The sequence below is a fragment of the Penicillium diatomitis genome (assembly GCF_028827545.1).
Source record: "Penicillium diatomitis strain IBT 30728 chromosome Unknown utg000001l_segment0_segment0, whole genome shotgun sequence".
In the NCBI taxonomy this organism is placed as follows: domain Eukaryota; kingdom Fungi; phylum Ascomycota; class Eurotiomycetes; order Eurotiales; family Aspergillaceae; genus Penicillium; species Penicillium diatomitis.
In genome coordinates, this window is record NW_026623173.1 from 3,455,550 (window position 1) to 3,474,157 (window position 18,608).

An 18,608-nucleotide genomic window follows, 5' to 3' on the forward strand; every position below is an offset into this window, starting at 1 on the left:
AAGAGCATTAACGTATTTGAAGCACTTCCTCCTAGCCATCCATGTATATCATCTAGTGATTCTGCTCGCAGTTCGAGTGAACTCCGCAAGCTCTGAGGCAAGGAACACGGTGCCGACCCTATTCACAACGACCAGATGTAGATTGGGAGTCCTTGGAACATTCGGGGACCATCTCCGTCAGCCACCACATCCGTGCCCGACCACTCACGGATTCCTTAGATGAGTGTCAATCCAGCTCAGCAATCCTCAGAGTGCCTGCGACATGATGACATATGTGTAACTTACTGCTGGGCAATGCTGGTCGATCCACACATTGCTACCTAATGACTTCCTACTAGTACTTCATCGAAACACTTGAGGTTCTTCGGATGCATGGAGAGTATAGAAAGTCTCCATCCATCATTGGACTGGAGAATTGATTGTTGAATACAGGACCCCCTCGTTCAACTGAGTTGGTAGTAGCCAGGACGTTGAATGGTGCGGCCGAAGGTACAGAATGGATGTATGGACTGCAGCCTAGGTAGCGTTTCGAAGTCATCCTGATTAGCTGAGGTTAAGTTTGCTGGGAAATATGACTAGGGCGCCTTCCATCTTATGCGTTTTTGTTGCCGCGGTTTGAATTTGAATTTGAATGGATTTCCAGCGGTGACAGAACTGTAATGGATGAACTTGATACCAAGTCAAATGAAATTATGAAAACAGTGTTAAAATAATACATCCCAAGAGTCTCTTGCGTTGTGAAACCCAGGGAATTGCCCATGCAAACATTAAAGATCGTCAACACCCCGCACTTGCTTCTCCTTCTTTTCCATCGCGTCCTTCAAGCTACCGATCAGTTGCCTTCGGCGTTGATTCTTCGCCTTCCACTGAGATGACTCCTCCCGCACGCCGACAGGACCAGCGACGTCAACACTTCGGAGACGACTCTGTTTCGCCGAGCCATTCAGACTGGCCCGGAAATTGAGGCCGCGGGCTGCGGACTCTGGAGTGTGATAAGCACTCCCGTCAACGGAGCCGCGCGAGCCCGGTGTTGCTGGGAAACGGCCAACTGCTTTGCGAGGTGTAGCAAATGGAGATCCTTCACGGCTCACGGAGCCCGACACGGATGTATCAAAGCCGAGCTTTTTGAGCTGGGCCTCCAGGACGTCAATGTCACTGCTCTTGCTCTCCGCCATGCTCATCATGGTTGCAATAGTGGAGGAGACAGCCTCGACAGTCGGTCGCTTGCGGGACGCGGCGCCAGCTCCACCGCGTCTTGGAATGTCGGCAATCTTTGCTCGCAGCATCGAAACGCCTTGCTCAAGCTCGGCCAATTTGCCTTGCAGGTCGGTGAATGTGGTGCGAAGGTCTTGTTGAAGGGTGACTTGCTCGGCAGAAAGAGGCGCTGAGAGGATCGCCCCGGTGTCAGTCAACGCGTCGAGCGTCTTGCGAATGCTAGCGAACTGGGCCCGCAAAGACACAATATCTTTAGTGAGTAATGCTCGGCAATCGTTGAGTTTGTCCTCAACACCTTGGAGACGTTGCTCGTCAAGATTCTGGCCAATGGATGTGATGACGTCCTCGAAAATACTGATATCCTGGAGGAAGAGATCCTCATCCAAGATGTTGGAAGGGTTGTCACTCGTCAAAATGTTCACCCATGTATCGTGGTCAGACCCTTGCGCCGGCTGCTGGTAAAGGAGGAACGACTCCATGGACCGAGCATTAATTCCCAACGTATCGACCATGGAGTTGATATCTCGATAGAGCCGTTCGATCATACCTGGAACACCAGGCTTCGCTGTATCGCCGGTGTAGTCTTGGTGAGGAAGAAAGGGATCCAGGGTTGCGGCGGGCTCGACAGGGCGAGCAAGGTCTGCTCGCAGTCTCTCGTCCTCGTCATCGTCTGAGAGAGCGAGGACCTCCTCCTCGGCTCGCTGCAGAGCAGCCGCCTGTGCACGCACCCGTTCCTCTCGCGCAGCATCGCTAACTTTCCTCAGAGGCCCCTTACGATACGTGGATTGAGCTAGGGCAGCCTTCTTAGAAGCCAAGGCGCTTCCCACCTTGAAAGCATCCGATTTCTTCAGGAGCAAGTTGCCCTTTTGGGAGCTGGCGCGGTTGGGACTGGGGGAGCGATACGGCTCACGGCCAGAACGGATTGCGGGCCCTGGCGGGGGAAGAACCGGACCCTTCGAGATTTCACCGAAAAGTGCGCGAGGTGCCTGCTTTGTTTGGTCTTTTTTAGCGCCTTTGGAGAATCCACTAAAAAGCCCCCCAGTCGAGCTCTTGTCGGATAATCCACTGAAGGACTCGCCCGCGTCGGCCTCATCTTGATTTAAATCTTCACCAATGTCACTGAAATCTGACTCGTCGCCATCCTGGGATTCGAGGTCTGTCTCATCCGGAACAGCTTCGAGGTCTTCTGACAGGGTAGAATCACGCTTGAACGTCGTTGGGTCTGGAGGCAATGGCGCTTCCTCCGGGACATCTTCGGGCACACCCGGAGGTGGACTCTCGGTCTTGATAGGCTTGGCTGTAAAATCTGGCGGAAGGGGCGCATCCTCTACTTCTTTGGAGCTCTTCCCTATCGACACGAAATCCGGGGGAAGAGGGGCATCTTCGGCAGAACTCTTTGACACATTCGATGACGCTGATGTATCCCCAGGAGCATAACTGGTCTTTGTAGTTGAATCTGGAGGAAGGGGAGCCTCGAGGGAAGAAGATGTGGGACTAAGGATAGATTGGCCTTTCTGGGGAGTCGCTGTCACGTCAGACTGGGTTGACAGTGGACTCGTGATCCGTGGCTTTGTCTGTGGAGGCGATTGCGAAGGTGCGGCAGAAGAAGATCCAAACATGGAGAATCCACTGCCGGTCTGGGTTGCCAAAGGTGACGAAGCCGGCTTTGTTTGCAGCGCTTTGGCACCGAAAGGCGACGCTCCCCAATTAGACGAGGGTTTAGGTGGCGGAGGACTGAAGAATGCGGTGGGTTGGCTCTTCGCTGCCGCCGGGGCAGTCTTGTCTTCTGAGTCATCCATAGATTCCGTCGGACCCGTGGAATCATTTGACAGTGAAATAGATTTGCCGAATCCACTCAGGGACATAGCACCCGAGGAGCTCTTTTCTGGTTCTTTTGAGTCGCTCGCGGCTGTGCCATCGCCCTTAAAAGAAGATCCCAGCACAAATCCGCTACCAGATCCAAAGCCTGAGTTGGAACCAAATGGATTTTTGACTGCGGCTGATTGCGCGGATGGGAAAGCAGTCTCGCCTGAAGGTTTGGCTCCGAAAGGAGAGGGAGATGATGCCTTAGCAAATGCGGTCTCACCGAAAGCGTTGCTGCTAGCAAAAGGCGAAGGCGACGAGGTCTTGGCAAAGGCATTGTCACCAGAAGTTTTCGCAAACGGAGACTCCGCAGGCTTTGCAGCGGCAAACGCAGCGAATCCACCACCCGTACCTGCTCCGCTGGAGAAGGAGCTGAAGCCGCCACCGCTCGTCCCAGGCGCAGAATTGAGGAGGCTTTTCGCCGGTGTGGTAGATTGTCCGAACGGCGAGCTCGTGCTCGGGGCACCGAATCCCGACTTGCCGAATGCCACACCGTGTCCAGGAGAGCTGGTTTGACCAAATGCTGTGCCAGAGGAAGGCCCGAGAGAAGGTTTGCCAAACCCGGGACTGGCCATGCTACCCAGATTGGAAGTGCTGCCGAATGCTGGAGCAGCAGCCTTTCCGAATGGCGTTGCTCCCATGGCCGAGGGAGTTCCAAATGTCGCACTTCCCGTCGGTTTAGCGAAAGAAGATGCACCCAAAGGAGACGGGCTGCCAAAAGAGGACTGGCCAAATGCGGGTTGTTGTTGTTGTTGCTGGGTCATTGCTGGTGTGGCCGGCTGCAGAGACGAAGGCGCAGCCTGGGCTGGTATCTGCGCGCTCCCGGAAACAAGCCCAGAATAGGGAATGTTCTGGCGGATCGCGTCGGTATAAATGAACCACCAGGCGCACATATTACCCTCATTATTCAAAGCGAACAGTGCGGGCAAAGGAGATGAAGTCTCTATTATTTCCTCACCAGGAAGAGGCGAAGGCACCTTGTCGCTGCTAGACAGATCACAACTGAGACCAATAACTGACGTGTCATCACCGGACTCCGTAAGAGGGATTGATGCCCTTTTCACATCGTCGTTCACGTTGGCCACTGCAAATTGTCCAGCGGGATTATCATCCAGTGCTTTCTCGGATCGCACGACCATACCGACATCTGCAGATGCGGTTGATGCGACGATCAGAACATCTTTGAGATGCGGCTTGTAGTCCCGTAAACGTGCGATAAATTGGAACGCAGGCGCTCGTTTCATCATGAACCCAATAGTGGGACAAATCTCGGGTAGTTTCTGGAGGAGGAACGGCGCCTGCTTCTGCCTTGTTATCATGTAATAAGACGAGGCAGGAATTCCCATGTCGTCTTCTGGAGCATTCGGAGTGTAGATGCTGAAGAAAATGTCATTCTCGAGCCAACTGATAGATGAGACTTTGAAAATATTAGCCCGCACAATCGAATATAGAGCGAATCGACACTTGACATACCGTGACATTCTCCTTCCAAATCAGAAGGTCTGGGTATTTGAGCTTTCTGCGTTCCGTCAGGGGTCATCTGCTCCGCGCTTCCATCAGCCATGCCCGCCACGAGCTGCTTTCCCTTGTTGCTCCAAGCGACGCAGCTGACTCCATTTCGTAGGGCTGGCCCATTGGCACCGGTCACCAGATTTCCGGCCTTAAGGTCTGCAATCAGAAGCTCTCCGTTGACTGTGACCAGCGCAACCAGGGTCGAAGAGGGATCCGGGTTCGGCGCAAGACATCGAATTGTCGCACCGTTGGTTTGAACTGACAGAGCTGGCTGCACATTGCCTTGAAGGAGGGTATCCGTCTGGAAGACTGTGATCTGAGACGCGTTCTCAGTCGCTAATATCAAGGCGTCATCGCTCGCCGTGAAAGCAACGTGGGTAGGTCGTGCAGGTAGTGGAATCGTGGACTGTGGCTGGAAGGGCTTCGTCTTGTTGCTTTCTTCCTGAGATGAAGTTTCGATGGCGGTTCGAACAGATTGGGTAGTCGCGACAACGAGGCAATCAGGTCCCGCGCCAACAACGATGCCCTTGTTTTGCGCGACAGTTAGAAGGGAGGTAGTCGGGGCGGGTAGAGCGTCTTGCGGCCAGGGCGAAGGGAGAAACCGAATGCTGATATCACCGGAAACGCCTTTAAAACCGAATTCCTAAACTGGCTGTAAGCGACAAGACAACAACTTCAAAACTAAGCATTAGCTCAACGAGAGAGACACACATCTGTGAAGATCTCGGCGAGCTCGGTGGGCGCACTTGCCCCAGCCGGGCCGGAAGAGGAACCAAAGCTGAACGCCATTCGGAGACGATGGACTTCAGCGGAGACTGAACGATGATGTCCGCTTAAGCTTGGATGTGGCCTGTGAGCATTGAGGGACGGCGAGGCAGGTGAAGTCGGGGTGGAGGGAGTCGAAGAGAAAGAGTGACGTGGGAGCGATTGAGGACTCCGGTCAAAGAGGCTCCAGGTGCGCCTGAGAATTTTGAGACTGCCCCTCAGAGGCTAGATGAGAAGCAATACACGCGCAAGTGAGCAGTTTGTCAAAGTTTCCGTGCAGATTGTGGGGAGGAAGAGCTATGAGATCTTCTTGAGTCTGAATGGAACCCGGTAGAGGCAAAAAACATCCAGCTGCATAACGCGTTTTGTGCCTTAAAGGCCAGGCTTCGAATCAGCAGGCTGCGGGAGCTTCGTCACCTCCAGACAGCTCACCTAGCATAACATCCTCATCTCCACCAGTACCTCTTGCATCGACGGCCCTCCCTTTCTCTCCGAAAGTCCTTGGCTTCTTTTCCTCTTCGACTCGTGCTCCGGCTTTCAATTCGACCAAGTCTTTGCCCCTCCATTGTTCAACTCCTGCGGTGTCAAGATGACCGGCTTCGATTTCTCAAACTACAACCGCAACGCGGCTCTGCACGCCAGGGGTGTTCCTCTTCCCAAGGCCACTAGCACTGGTACAACGATTGTGGGATGTATCTACGATAATGGTGTGGTGGTATGGTCTTGATAAAATCCTCAAAAACGAAGACTGCGCAACGAGGCAAAGCTGACCTGTTGGTGAACAAAGATCGCAGCAGATACCAGAGCTACGAGCGGCCCCATAGTAGCAGACAAGGTACGATGGAAGTCGGCTTTATCGATTTTTTAAGTCAACCATAGAGCTCGAGGCTGACTGTTTTGGACTTTCTAGAACTGCGAGAAACTTCATTACATTGCGCCCAAGATCTGGTGTGCTGGCGCCGGTACCGCCGCGGATACCGAGTTCACCACCGCCCTCATCAGCTCCAACGTCGAATTGCACTCTCTATCAACAGGCCGTGACCCGCGAGTCATCACATGCATGACCATGCTCAAGCAGCACCTTTTCCGATACCAGGGACACATCGGCGCCTACCTTGTGGTTGCGGGCGTGGATCCGACCGGTGTTGGCTTGTACACAGTGCACGCGCACGGTTCGACAGACAAGCTGCCATACGTGACCATGGGATCGGGATCACTGGCAGCCATGTCCGTGTTTGAGTCAATGTGGCAGCCCGATCTTGACAAGGAAGGTGCGATCGCTCTTTGCGCCGAGGCCATCAAGGCCGGTATTTTCAACGACCTCGGTTCCGGCAGCAATGTGGACGTATGCGTCATTGAGAAGGATAAGCCCACGAAGCTGCTTCGCAACTATATGAAGCCTAACGAGCGTGGTTTGAAGGAGCGCAACTACCGATTCCCCAAGGGCACGACTGCTTGGTTGAACCAAAAGGTCATCAGCAAGGAGGATCTGAAGAAATATGTCACTATCGAGACGCTCTCCGGAGACGACAACCTTGCTGCTGGGGAGAAGATGGAAGTCGATGTTTAAAAGAATGTCTGATCCACAAGCTGGTATGGTTTCCAAGCATGTAGCCTTTTGAAACAATGATACACTTTCCCTTCCTAGATATTCTTGGTTGGCTTCGTGATTAGCAAGACTTTCCCTGAAGACTACTCGGGGCACATGTGCTGGATTGGCCTAATCCTGATTGCAATCAACACAATCGAAAGCGCAGAGAAGCTGGTGAATATTTTTTTTTCATAACGTTGTGATTTAAAGTCTAATAACATGCTGGGTATCTTAATGTACAGAATCGGCAGCACAAATTGACTTCCGCGATAGCAGGAGTTAACATGCAATGACTGATATGCGTCCATTGACTTCGGCTTGCTCAAGCCTGTCCGATTCGTGCAGGGCTTCTCAGTGTCTCAGAAGCCTTGCGTCCTTCGAACTTATCAACGATCCAAAGGATGTATTCGTATTGCGTTGCCGGTACACGACGCCCTTCTCGACGATAACGTACGACGCCAGCGTGATACATGGCCTGCGCAAGCGATGGGTACACAGGGCCGCCGTATCGGCGTAGATAGCCGTACAGCATGTGCACTAGATGAAAGGCGCGCAACGGAGTGAGGTTGCGGCTACAAGAGATCGCGACAGCCAGGCGGTGAACGAAGTCGACCGCGGCGTGAGGGTCGGGTGTCTGGCTATTTCGCAGGCCCTCGTGGTACCGTGCCAACGCTTTCTCGCTGGGATGTGGAACGGGTGTCCAGGCTTTGTGAAGGCACAGTTTGAAGGGTGTATGACTTCGCAGGATGGTCAAGATAGACCAAATACTTTGAGAACTGCCGAATCTGGCCAATTGGAGACATTGTTCGACCATTTCCGGACTGGTCAGGTCCAGCCGGCGGAACATTCGATCGAAATCAGCAAAGAAAAGGTTTCGGACGCCATGGTAGACTGGAGCGTTCGTCCAGACGTCCTCTAGAGCAGTTTGAGACGTTTCTAGTTGCTCTAGAGTTTTGCGGGTGGTCTTCCCGACTCTCTTCTTCACCTTCATTTTCACTGCCAACAACAAAATATTGCTGTGGGGTAGGTTGAGATTTTGTATTCCGCGCATCAAGTTTGACAACAACGACCCGCCTGCATGCTTCGTGGCTGTCTCGTAGAGCCCCAATAGAAAGTAAATCGGTTTATCGGTTGATCGAGAGCCACATGTGCCCACTGGTTTCAAAGACCGACTGAGTGTGCGCAACGCCCAGATTCGACTTATTATTTGCTTTTGTGTATGAGAGATTGTTGGTGCAGCTTCCATGGCGACATCCACATCGCCGTAGGCCGCTGGCAGATCCAGCCAGGCTTGGGAGGGCGTAAGAGCAGAGACATTGGTCAATTTCTCAAGGCAAGTTTGCCACATCTCAAGAAGCTCTACCCTCTTGTCATTCAACACGGATATCGCCAATGTCTCTGTGACGTCGATGATACATTGGACGCCATAGTCAGGGTGGAGTTGACAAAACAGGGTTTCGAACGATGGCGCGATCTTGGTGATGCGGGCATGGGCCAATTGCGCGATCACCAGGTCGACTGCCCAAGGATTCTGAGTATGCACACTGTGAGTAGCCACGATGACTTGCTCAGCAAATCGAAAGCTGCGCAAGTTGAGAAGCTCCGTGAGCCAAACGCCCACAAGCTCGCTGTCCATGTCGCGATAGCCGAGAACATTGCAGCGGCCGATGGCTTTCCACATTGCCAGGTAGTGTTTGTTGACGGCGACCGGGTCGACGATTCTCAAGGCTTGTCCTCTCTCAGCAATGACATGGGGCAATGCCTTGATGATGAGGCGCAGTTCGCCAGCGGGCAGGAGTCCTAATTCAAGCGCGCGGCAAACCGAGCGAAGTACAGCAGTCCGACTTGATCGCTTCATCTTTGTACGACAGATCATTTCCACTGCCGCATAGTAGTTACCCGATCCACGGGCATTCAAAAACGGATCATCCAGGATTTGAGTGATTTGATCCATGTCCAACGATGATCGTAATAGCAGACTGTCGAATATTTGCCGACTGAACTTTGGGTATCGTTGTAAATCGATCCGCAAATGGTGGACAAAGTCTCTTACATCCTCGATTCCCCAGTCACTGTCTTCTAGAAACAATTTCAATTGGTCGGAAGGAGAAACAGTGTGCGCCTTCGGGGAAGGAGCTCGAAAGTCGGAGGGAGCAAAAACGTCAATTAGACCGGGGTCTTGGTCGCCGAGTAACAACGGGATGTGCGCCATGGACGCCGAGTTTTCTCTAGAGCCTAGAAGCTCTTAGTACAAAAGATCCAAGCAGGTATCTTGATCACGACACACCTTGAACTCCTGTCTGCGGTCTCTGCCACTGGTGATCAGTCCATTTCATATGTTCTCGGCCATTTCGACCGAACAGACAGGCAATGTCTTCTGCAGGTCCAGCTCCGAAGCCTGCTAGAGCTGTATTTCGCCTCTTAGCCAAACGTCGTCGCGCCTCCAAAGGTCCGGGGACGCAGCTGCCATGGCGACGCTGGCTGTTTGCAAAGCGGCGGAAGGTAATTGCAAGAAGATCGTCGCTGATCCAAAGGTGATCATGAAGCGGGAGAGCGCTCGGCTTCAATGCCTGCCGGCAAGCATGTCTACCAAAAGACATGAATGTCACTGAGGCATATGCAAGCCAATTGCACTCGACAGGATACGACACTGGCACCTTCGAGACGGCTAGCGCAGCTTTCGGCAGCCTGCGTGAATGTCTTGGCGTCACGTGATAAACAAAAGCTGTCGGTCCATCACCCGCCAGTTGTCCACCGCTTACAACTATGTGGCCTGAAAGAGCGTACACTGGGCTGTCTTGATCGCGAGTCGCAATTTTTGAAGGCCTTGGTAATATGGAATAACTCTGATTCTTTCTCTTGCTTTCTCGAATGGCTTTACATAAAGTATTCTCTCAATGACATGTCCACGATACTTGAACCTAAGCTCGTCTTATCTCAAATCTCACTCATGCGGGCCTGGCTCACATTGGAGCAGGTAACATATGCTCTTAAGCCCTACCCTGCAATGGTTGCTGAATTTTGACCACCATGCTAATGAGAAAGGATATTATGAAAATACATTTAGACTTCAACAACTTGTGAATGAACCTCACCAATCGCCTCACTAATGCAAATTGAGGGCATAGATTGCTCCAGCCGTTTGGTATCTCGCTATGAATCACACACACAAAAATCTTTCACCTTGACAACACAGTCCATCTCGTGCTGGTACAAATCTTGCAGAGTCAGCGACGAGCTTAGGGCCGCTCGGTCCTCGTCCCCATCGTTGTCCAAGGTTTCCGGCCGGTCACCACAAAGAAGTCCATATAGGCGTGCACGTTTCGATCTTGGATACTTTTCCTGACATCGACGAGAAAGACTTCAATCTCACTCTTGGACCAACCAAGGGCCATGAAAGGCTTATAGGACCAGCCGGCCAAGGCCTCTAGCCAATTCGTTTCACTCCACTGCCCGATGTGCTTTAGCCTCTTGTCGGCCGGCCAAGTATTGACGGGGATTTTGAAAACTTGTTGTCTGACGTCTACGAACCCCACTTCTTTCATCCATCGCTCGATCCGGGGCGCAATGCGAAACTGTCTCGTGGGTACAACCTCTTGACTTGCTCGCATGTTCAGATCAAACCAGTCGTGGAATGCATATGCGCTGAACCCGTCCGGGTTTTCGGGTGGCATGGTGCCGTCGTCGCATTTGGGCTTGGGGTCCAACTCGTGACACTCGATGAAGGAGCCTGGTTTCAGGTACTTGTAGGCTTGCCGCAGGAGGTCCTTGAAGGATTCCATTGCACCGGTCATGTGGCCGATGTGGATGAAGTCGAAATAGTCCGCCTCCCATAGCCATTCCTTCTCTGCGGCATCGTCGACGAGAAAGTGCACGTTCTCTGGTACTTCGGTGGGCTGCACAGGTGATAGATCTGTACCGGTGACGGCGGCGCCGGGAAAGATTTGTGCTAGATCGATTCGAAGGAATCACTGTGATGAGCCTCTTGAATACGATATACACATTGCTTTCCCTTTTTTTTTCGATCTGATAGGATCAATAACATACCCATTTCAATGGGCCAGATTCCTGACCCGGTGCCGATATCCAGTATTTGTTTCGGGCTTTCGAGTGGAACATGGTACAGTCTCCCGTCCATGACCAGTTTGAACATGTGGTGTTGTAAGTCGAGACGATCAAGTTCTTGTTCATCGTTGGGGTATGGGTAAGCTAGACGCCGTTAGTTCAGATGTGTCGATGGAAGGTCACGCTCGCTTTGCGCCTTGAGTCCATGATGGGCACCATACCTCCTTCATGGTAGCTGTGATATCGTCTTCCATTCTCTACCGGATAGTCCGTCACACTCGCCGTGAGTGATTGAGTATCACTGTTTCGGCATTCGATTGGTTAGAAAACCTAGCTGTCAAGAAGATTCCAGGCCTCGACAGCACCTGTCACCCGAGGGCGTATACTCCGACTCTTACCATTCACGTCTTGGTCCCTACGAGTTGGGCTTGTCAGTACCGAGATCGAGTCCAAATGGAGGCAGCATGAGCCGGTGAGGTGCAGATCAAAGAGAAGGCCTTGAGCCACGATTGGTGTTAATTGCATCGGGGAAGAAGACTCGGAATGACTTACGTATGATCTGGCGCCCATGCTAATTAAGCTGAGTGCTTCGCGTCCCTAGTGATGAGGAATTGGCCTTCGACGTGATAGATCGGAGAGAGGCTTTGCGCGGTGGATGAAAATTAGCAATCATTTCCAGCCCTAGACGGCTGGCTCAGTAGCATCGAGCAACACTACCCGTCATACCGTCCAGCAAAATGAGACCCATGATAACTAGTTCGTCGTCATTGAGCAACTGCAGCACAGCGAGCACTGCCGCTGTTGGGTCTGGGTCTTAGTTGCCTGACAGGGAGGCGATATAGAACTCACGTTTCAGTTGCCGACGACCAATCTCAGAGTGACTGTTGTTGCCTCGTGGTGTAGGGTATGTTTTAAACGGCAATCCCGAGGGTTTGGAAATGGATGAAATGAAGTGATGAGGGGCGTGAGCAATGAGCAGTGAGCACAGAGCACAGAGCACATATAGAGCACAAGAGGCCGAAATAACCAGACCAAACACAAGGCTTGTTGTGTGAGTGTGTGTGTGTGTGTGTGTGTGTGTGTGTGGGTGTGTGTGTTCCTTTTCCAACAATCGTCCACCTTCTAGCCCGACAGCTTGGGTTGAGTTGGGTTGAGTGATCTAAAGTTTGCCTTTCCCGGAGAATGTTCCATTCGGTCGAGGAAAGGAAGACCGGACCAATATAATAGGGAGGGTAAGTTGGACTAGATCGCTTACGAGCTGTTCTTAGGGTGTGGGGTTGTAGGGAACAGACTGGGATCAACAGTAGGGAAGGGGGGAGGATTGGTGAAAAAAAAAAAAACCACACGAGTGTCCGCCGCATTTACGAGTGGAAGGGGAACAAGGTTGAGCCCAGCGTATGCCCAAGAGTGGTTCGGTGGACGTCAACTTGTCACGGACGGTCGGGCGTGGGACCTAATGAGATCTTGTGGGGACGAATTCTCCCGGAGCCACTGCTGCACTGCTCATCGCAGGAACGCTATGCGACGGATCTCTGGACAGGCGGAGGAGTTCTTGGAGGAAATCCTTGAGATACCGGACTGGACGATGATACATTGCTATTGCACGTGGCTTGGCCACCTTGCGACTGATCAAATTCGAGCTTGGTGCAGGTAGCAACGTCTCTTCGATTGCTGGTTGCTCTTGGACGTGGCTAACTGGATTGCGCATGCATGCCAGAGTTTATAAAGTATATCCAAGTGCCTGGAAACCTTTCTGCAGCCGTTTGGTTCTAGAAATTATTCCTGCTTTGATCGGGAACGAGTGCCTCGCAACGGATTTCTCTTCCTTAAGTTCAGGGACAAGTCAGTCTCGGTCTCCAATGCCTGCAGCACTGGTGATGCCAGTCTAGCGGTGTCTCGCCAAGCCCGACTATACTGTTGTGTGAGCTGGGGGCAACGAAGAGTCCTCGGGACTACTATCGAGCGAGAGGCAGGTCAAAGTTGCCGGGTATGCTGGATCGTGTCGTGTATGAGATCAGCTCCCCGAGTTTGCGTGCCCGTTCCTGTGTTGCCTGGCTCGCCTCGTCATCCTGTTTCATCCAATCTCGACACTCTCAGTGTGTCCGACGCGACCAGACTTTCGGCGTGGCCGAGAGTTGGGACACAGCGTGAGCTACCACGGCTGTTCGTGTCCAGTGTTCACCTGTTCCCATCCACCAGGCCAGTATATGGGACAACCAAGAAAGGCCGCGGGTCAAGGGTCCATTCATCCATTGGGCTGGGAAGAACACCCATCCTAAGCAGCGGGGCGATCGAACCCAAGGCGCTGGCAAACCGGCACCGACTGGCAGGTGTCCCCCGGCACCCCCATGCACCGTCCCGCATTCGGCATGCCTTAGATTGAAGGTCGTAATTAATGCACGTCAGCTCGAACGAGTTCGGGCTTTGCATTTAGAGTCTGGACTTTCGCAAACAAGAGTGACCGCTGATCAACAATGCCGCTCCCACTCTGCCAAGATGCTTCAAAGTTCAAACCAGTTCAAAAACCAGTACCAGACTGGCAGCGAATCCTCACCATCCACCTTCAGAAATCCAGAACGATGCGGCCTTCCCCCCTGAAAAGGCGTCTAGGACTTGAAGGTGCATACACTAAGTGATTTAGCTCTATACCCACCTGCAGGGCGGTATTACTTGGAACACTTAACCACAGTTCCTGGTCGACATCTGTCTTATATAGCAGCTACTGCTGGTCCCGATGAACGAGGAGCAGGAAGACCAGGAGTCCAGGTTTGCAGAACCCATCGGCCAATGGGTACTGAATCCAGTCCGTCGGGGTTCGCTGCAATCATCCACCAGGCTTTTAGTCCGATTGAGTCGCCAGTCCAGTCCCCACTCAACCCAGAAACTCAGTGAGAGCTAAGTCCTTACACCTCCTTTGGTTCCGGAGATTTGGTACCCCCCGCGCTGATCCGGCAGCTGGTTCGGGACCGAATCGGTAGCTTGACTCTGACATGTTCGTTTTGACCGTGCGTTGACAGGCCCTGGCATCAGGCAATGGTGGTACGCGCTTCTTGAGTTAGCCTCATGGCCTTGCCGGTGGTCATTGGTAGTAGTGGTAACTTGGAAAGTTTAGTCAAAAACGGTAACTACCAGCATTTCCATGTGCCAAACAATCAGAAACAACCAGCAGGGGCATCTGATCTCCTTCAACAATCCTGATCTTACCAGACCACTCTGAATGAGCAATTAACGGGGGTCCTGGGTGGAAAAAAGGGGTTACACGCGACGACGCTAAGCACTAGAACAGAAATTTCGCTAACGTAATCCACGGCCGACCGAGCCACACGGCCGACCGAGCCACCCACCCCCATTACACTACTTTGAAATCGAATATCTCCACTAACGCCTATTGAATTTGCTAAATAATACGATTTTTACATAAAGTAATCCTATGGCTAACTTAGCCATATCCACTGTAGGTAGGCGGAGCCCTCCTGACCGGTTGTATTAGCTGATTAGGCAAATCGGGCCCTTCATGCGATACTACCTTATTAGCTTCTACTAGCTGAATTAGCTGCTGGACTAGCTATAGGCCCTCTTTGATCGTTAGGCCTCCTTCGTGTGTAATCTGTCTAGTCGATTAAGTACGCTTTTACCGTTTCTTTTTATTCGATTAGCGTAGATCGGCGTTCTCCTGCGCTAGTAATATACCGCTATATAATAAGAGATAGCCGTCCTTAATAATCTAATTAAGTATAAGTTTTAACGGCGTAGATAGGTAATACGATCGCTTTTTAAGAAGCTCTTTAAGTATAGAAGCTTACTTCTCTAGCTATATTACTATCTTAGGCGTTTTTAGGGTAAACTAGCTAGATCTACTACTTAGTCGGCTTAATAGTAGCGAAGGCGTATAAAGCGATATATTAAGCTTAGAAAGTACTCTTTCGGTACTAACTAGTACGATACTAGTAGCTACGAAGCTACTTTAAATAATCTTCGGCTAAAAAGCTTCTATCCTCGCACGAGGATAATCTATAAGAAAATCAAGCTTATCGATATAATTATAGCCTATTCGGACTAAGTCGCTTATAAAGCGACCGTACGTACGCTTTAGTACTATAAAGTATCTAATATTAAACGGCTATAGTAAGTAAGACGAATATAAAGGTATATAAAGTAGTATAATATTATTTTCGGTATAGATTCGATCGAATTAAGGTATAAGATAGCTACTATACCTATTAAGGATTAATAGCCGAAATCGCTCTTGTATATACGAAGTAGTATATAGAATAAAGAGCTTTTAAAGCTAGCGAAGGCCGATCTTATCGGTAGTCTAGCCCTTAATCGATATTTTAATTCGCTAGTCGCTAGGGAGATTTGATTTAAACTAACTAGCGATATAAACCTAGCCTTTGAATATAATATAGGGCGGTAGCGAGTAGCCGTTAGCGTATATTACTTCGATCGTAGTAACTTATTCGCGATTACTAGGCTGTAGAATCGATCGCCGACCGTAGTATTCTGCCCGCGTAATAACCTTCTGTGATAATATAAGGCCTATCGTAAAGCCTATCTTATTAAAGTTATAGATATCCTCCGGTTATATCCTATTCTCTTTAATAACGCGTTATACTATTAAAAACCACTCTTTTATAGACTTTAGATCCTTATTAAGAGTATACTAATAGTTATATCGCTTTAAGTAGTAAGATTAAAGCTTATCGCGCTGTTTAACGAATATTAATACCTAATTAACGCTAACCGTTAATAGGGGGGTTATTCTACGCGCTATAAGAAGAATATTAGCTATTTCTCGTATAGTAGAGGACCGGAGGGCTACTCCACGCGAATCTATAGATAGTATCTACTTAGTAAGCGAATCCTCTTCGTATTATATTAATTTATAGCCAGATAGGCGTATATCAACGCGTCTAATTCGGCCGGCTACGCGGTGTTATAGGGTAGAACGAGGTAAGTCGTATAGCTTCGCTACTGCGCGAATAGATTTAATACGGCCATTTTTGATATCTTTAAGGGCCAACAGGACCTTGCCCTCCTGACTAGCCGATCTCTGCGAAGATTCAGTGCGAATTAGTGGCATAGTAGGTTGTTGAAGTTGGTATGTAGGTAGAAAGACGCGATTTTCGATGGGGTGGCTCGGTCGGCCGTATAGCTCGGTCGGCCGTGGATTACGTTATATATTCCGTCCACTGACTAAAAGCTAGTCAAGCACGGTCCAGAGCCCCACCGCGATCCCGAACCCCCAGACAGTAGTGAACTTCTGATCTCACTAGTGAGTCGTGACTGTGTAAGTGTACAATGTATACTGTGTACTGTGTAGTGGAGTTCGTCGTCGGAAATGCTCCTTCCAACAACGACGATCAAATCAAACTCGACCCTACACAAGCATTGCGTGCTCACTGGGAACTGTGTGAGGCTGGAGCTGCCTTGGTCATAGATAGCAAATGCTCTCCCGATCCACACACCTAGTGAAAGCTCCCTGCATTAATTAAGGCCCCATTCCAGATACTGTACCTTCAAAACCTACCTAGCCCACGCTAGTAGATGTAGCTCGAGAGATAGCTGTTAATCAAGTGGTAATTTACAAGCCGTGGCACATACGTAAATCGATACGTCAGATGATCACAGTCAACGGCCACCCATGCCTCGCGCCTGGGTGCAGATGCCGCGTCGACCTGCAGCAATGTTGCTCAACTGGTACAGTGTTCCGATTGGGTTTAGATTCTCCGCTTTTATTGTCCAGGCTTCGACTGATGCAACTCACGGTGCCGCGTTCTTGATTCGAGTTGGTAAAAGAGAGGGACTACGTTTGTGGCCCTTGTCGTGCAGGTGCAACCGAACACTCGTGAAGAAAGTGTTACAAGGACTATCCAGTATTGCTTTTTCTGGAATCAATGCAGGGTAGTCATCCATGTCGACTGAATCATGCGTAAAACCTCAATAGTCTAGGTGTGTCTTAAGATCAGAACGTCCATGCAGTGTCTCGAGCCCGAACGCGCATTGACTGATCGCCACTAGATGCAAAGCTCAGCATCTCGTCACATACTATCAATCTTTCAAGGCTACTAAAGTACTAGATCTGTCAGTGAATCGGATTAGGTCAATAGTGACGACGGAAAGTATCAGAGGTACATCCCGTCTCTTGGTGCGAGACTGGACTCACTGGAGATACGACGGGAGCTCTGGCACCTAGGTACTAACTACCAGGTACTAGGTTTGAAAGTGGAAATGTTGACAAATTCGAGAACAATTGCCCGTTGCTGAACTGTGCTCGGTCCAAAGCACAAAACGGGGGATCTGGTTGTCTTGGCATGATGGGCACTAGATCGATAGTGGTGTAGGGCTATAGGCTATCTTTGCTTCGATGTGATCGCGGGTCTCTTCATAGCTGCGATCAACACTTTTCAAGAATAGCGTGCAAACTGCAAAGTAGCCCATTTGACTTTGGCGCCTCGTCGTGTCCGCCGAGGGACTTTGCAATTGCTACCCTCGTGCTCCACTAAATTTGCCTTGACCCCCCACCTTACTATCTGGCCTGAATTCGACCCATCGGATGTGGTTGGCTTTCTGTGTAACTTGTTGGTTTACACATTAGACTGCTTGAAGTAAAATATGCACTATGCATTACGTTACCGCGGTATGGACACCTCGAACTGGAGTAGCACGAGTGTCTATCTTCACAACACCAGTCACCAATCAGGCCACCGCCAGGTCCGGTCAGGCAGTCTTGTGTCTGTGCGGACTGGGCACCGGCACAAATGCTGATGATCAAACCGGGGCACTGACCCGGTTTCAATAAACTTGAACCTGCATCGAGAAAGAGAGCAGGGGAGGAAAGGGTTGCTTGACTTGCTTCACTTTCCCCGTGAAATGAGTCCAAAAAGATTTTGCGCCGACCCGACTGAGAGGAGAGTCGCGGGTCCCAAGGCACCGGTAACGCTGGTGCCACCGTCTAAATTCTTTTACAGTAATAAAGAGAGGGGCACCCGAGGGATCGGTTCTGCCACCGATCTGGAACAGACCATTTTTTTTTCCGCTGGAGAAAACAATGGGAATCGTGAGAAGAATTCCAAATAGGCGCATGGTGGACCCAACACAGCGGAATAACCTTCCCACCTGTCTCTTTTATTTTGAGCTGTTATTCGACGATGGTCTTATTTCCGATCTCTGTCAGAGGGCTGACATGCACATACTCCTGTATGTTCCGCGAGGCTCATTTTTGAGGTGCACCCAGGTTTACACCGCTAGCTGGTGATAGGTATGTTTGTATTGCCGCAAGGGGTGGGCTGTACTGCAGCCTTAATGACCTTGACGTTTTGTGAGCTGGCAGATTGAAAACCGTAATTCAACCACGACAACTATGTTTGCTTGGGCTTATTTTGCATATGATTTGCCGCCGATCAGTTGTCAAAACTGGCTGAAACTGAGAGAACTTCAGATTGTGATTCGTTTTCCAACGCCAGTACCAACGGGATAGATTGCTCAGCCGCGCAAGCGTTATGGATATCAATTACTTTCATTCTCCACAGGTGCGTACCCACATTGGGCTCCCACTGTCTGTTGACCAGCGAGGAGCGACATTCGCTTTTACTTT

The 18,608-nt window shown here is 50.7% G+C and overlaps 4 protein-coding genes across 4 annotated transcripts; 1 reads left to right on the plus strand and 3 right to left on the minus strand.

Annotated features, from left to right (window-relative positions):
- Positions 1-767: 767 nt before the first annotated feature.
- On the minus strand, positions 768-5,379 carry N7539_000974 (FG-nucleoporin NUP159; the record flags this gene model as incomplete). Its single annotated transcript, XM_056930578.1, has 3 exons — positions 768-4,495; positions 4,552-5,233; positions 5,302-5,379. 3 exons carry the CDS (start codon positions 5,377-5,379, stop codon positions 768-770), a joined length of 4,488 nt encoding a protein of 1,495 aa, XP_056794871.1.
- A 565-nt stretch (positions 5,380-5,944) lies between these two features.
- On the plus strand, positions 5,945-6,925 carry pup1 (proteasome core particle subunit beta 2; the record flags this gene model as incomplete). Its single annotated transcript, XM_056930579.1, has 3 exons — positions 5,945-6,070; positions 6,143-6,190; positions 6,266-6,925. The coding sequence occupies 3 exons, from the start codon at positions 5,945-5,947 to the stop codon at positions 6,923-6,925; spliced, it is 834 nt and encodes a 277-aa protein (XP_056794872.1).
- A 343-nt stretch (positions 6,926-7,268) lies between these two features.
- On the minus strand, positions 7,269-9,546 carry N7539_000976 (uncharacterized protein; the record flags this gene model as incomplete). Its single annotated transcript, XM_056930580.1, has 2 exons — positions 7,269-9,181; positions 9,234-9,546. The coding sequence occupies 2 exons, from the start codon at positions 9,544-9,546 to the stop codon at positions 7,269-7,271; spliced, it is 2,226 nt and encodes a 741-aa protein (XP_056794873.1).
- A 639-nt stretch (positions 9,547-10,185) lies between these two features.
- On the minus strand, positions 10,186-11,099 carry N7539_000977 (class I SAM-dependent methyltransferase; the record flags this gene model as incomplete). Its single annotated transcript, XM_056930581.1, has 2 exons — positions 10,186-10,895; positions 10,994-11,099. The coding sequence occupies 2 exons, from the start codon at positions 11,097-11,099 to the stop codon at positions 10,186-10,188; spliced, it is 816 nt and encodes a 271-aa protein (XP_056794874.1).
- Between the last annotated feature and the right edge of the window lie 7,509 nt (positions 11,100-18,608).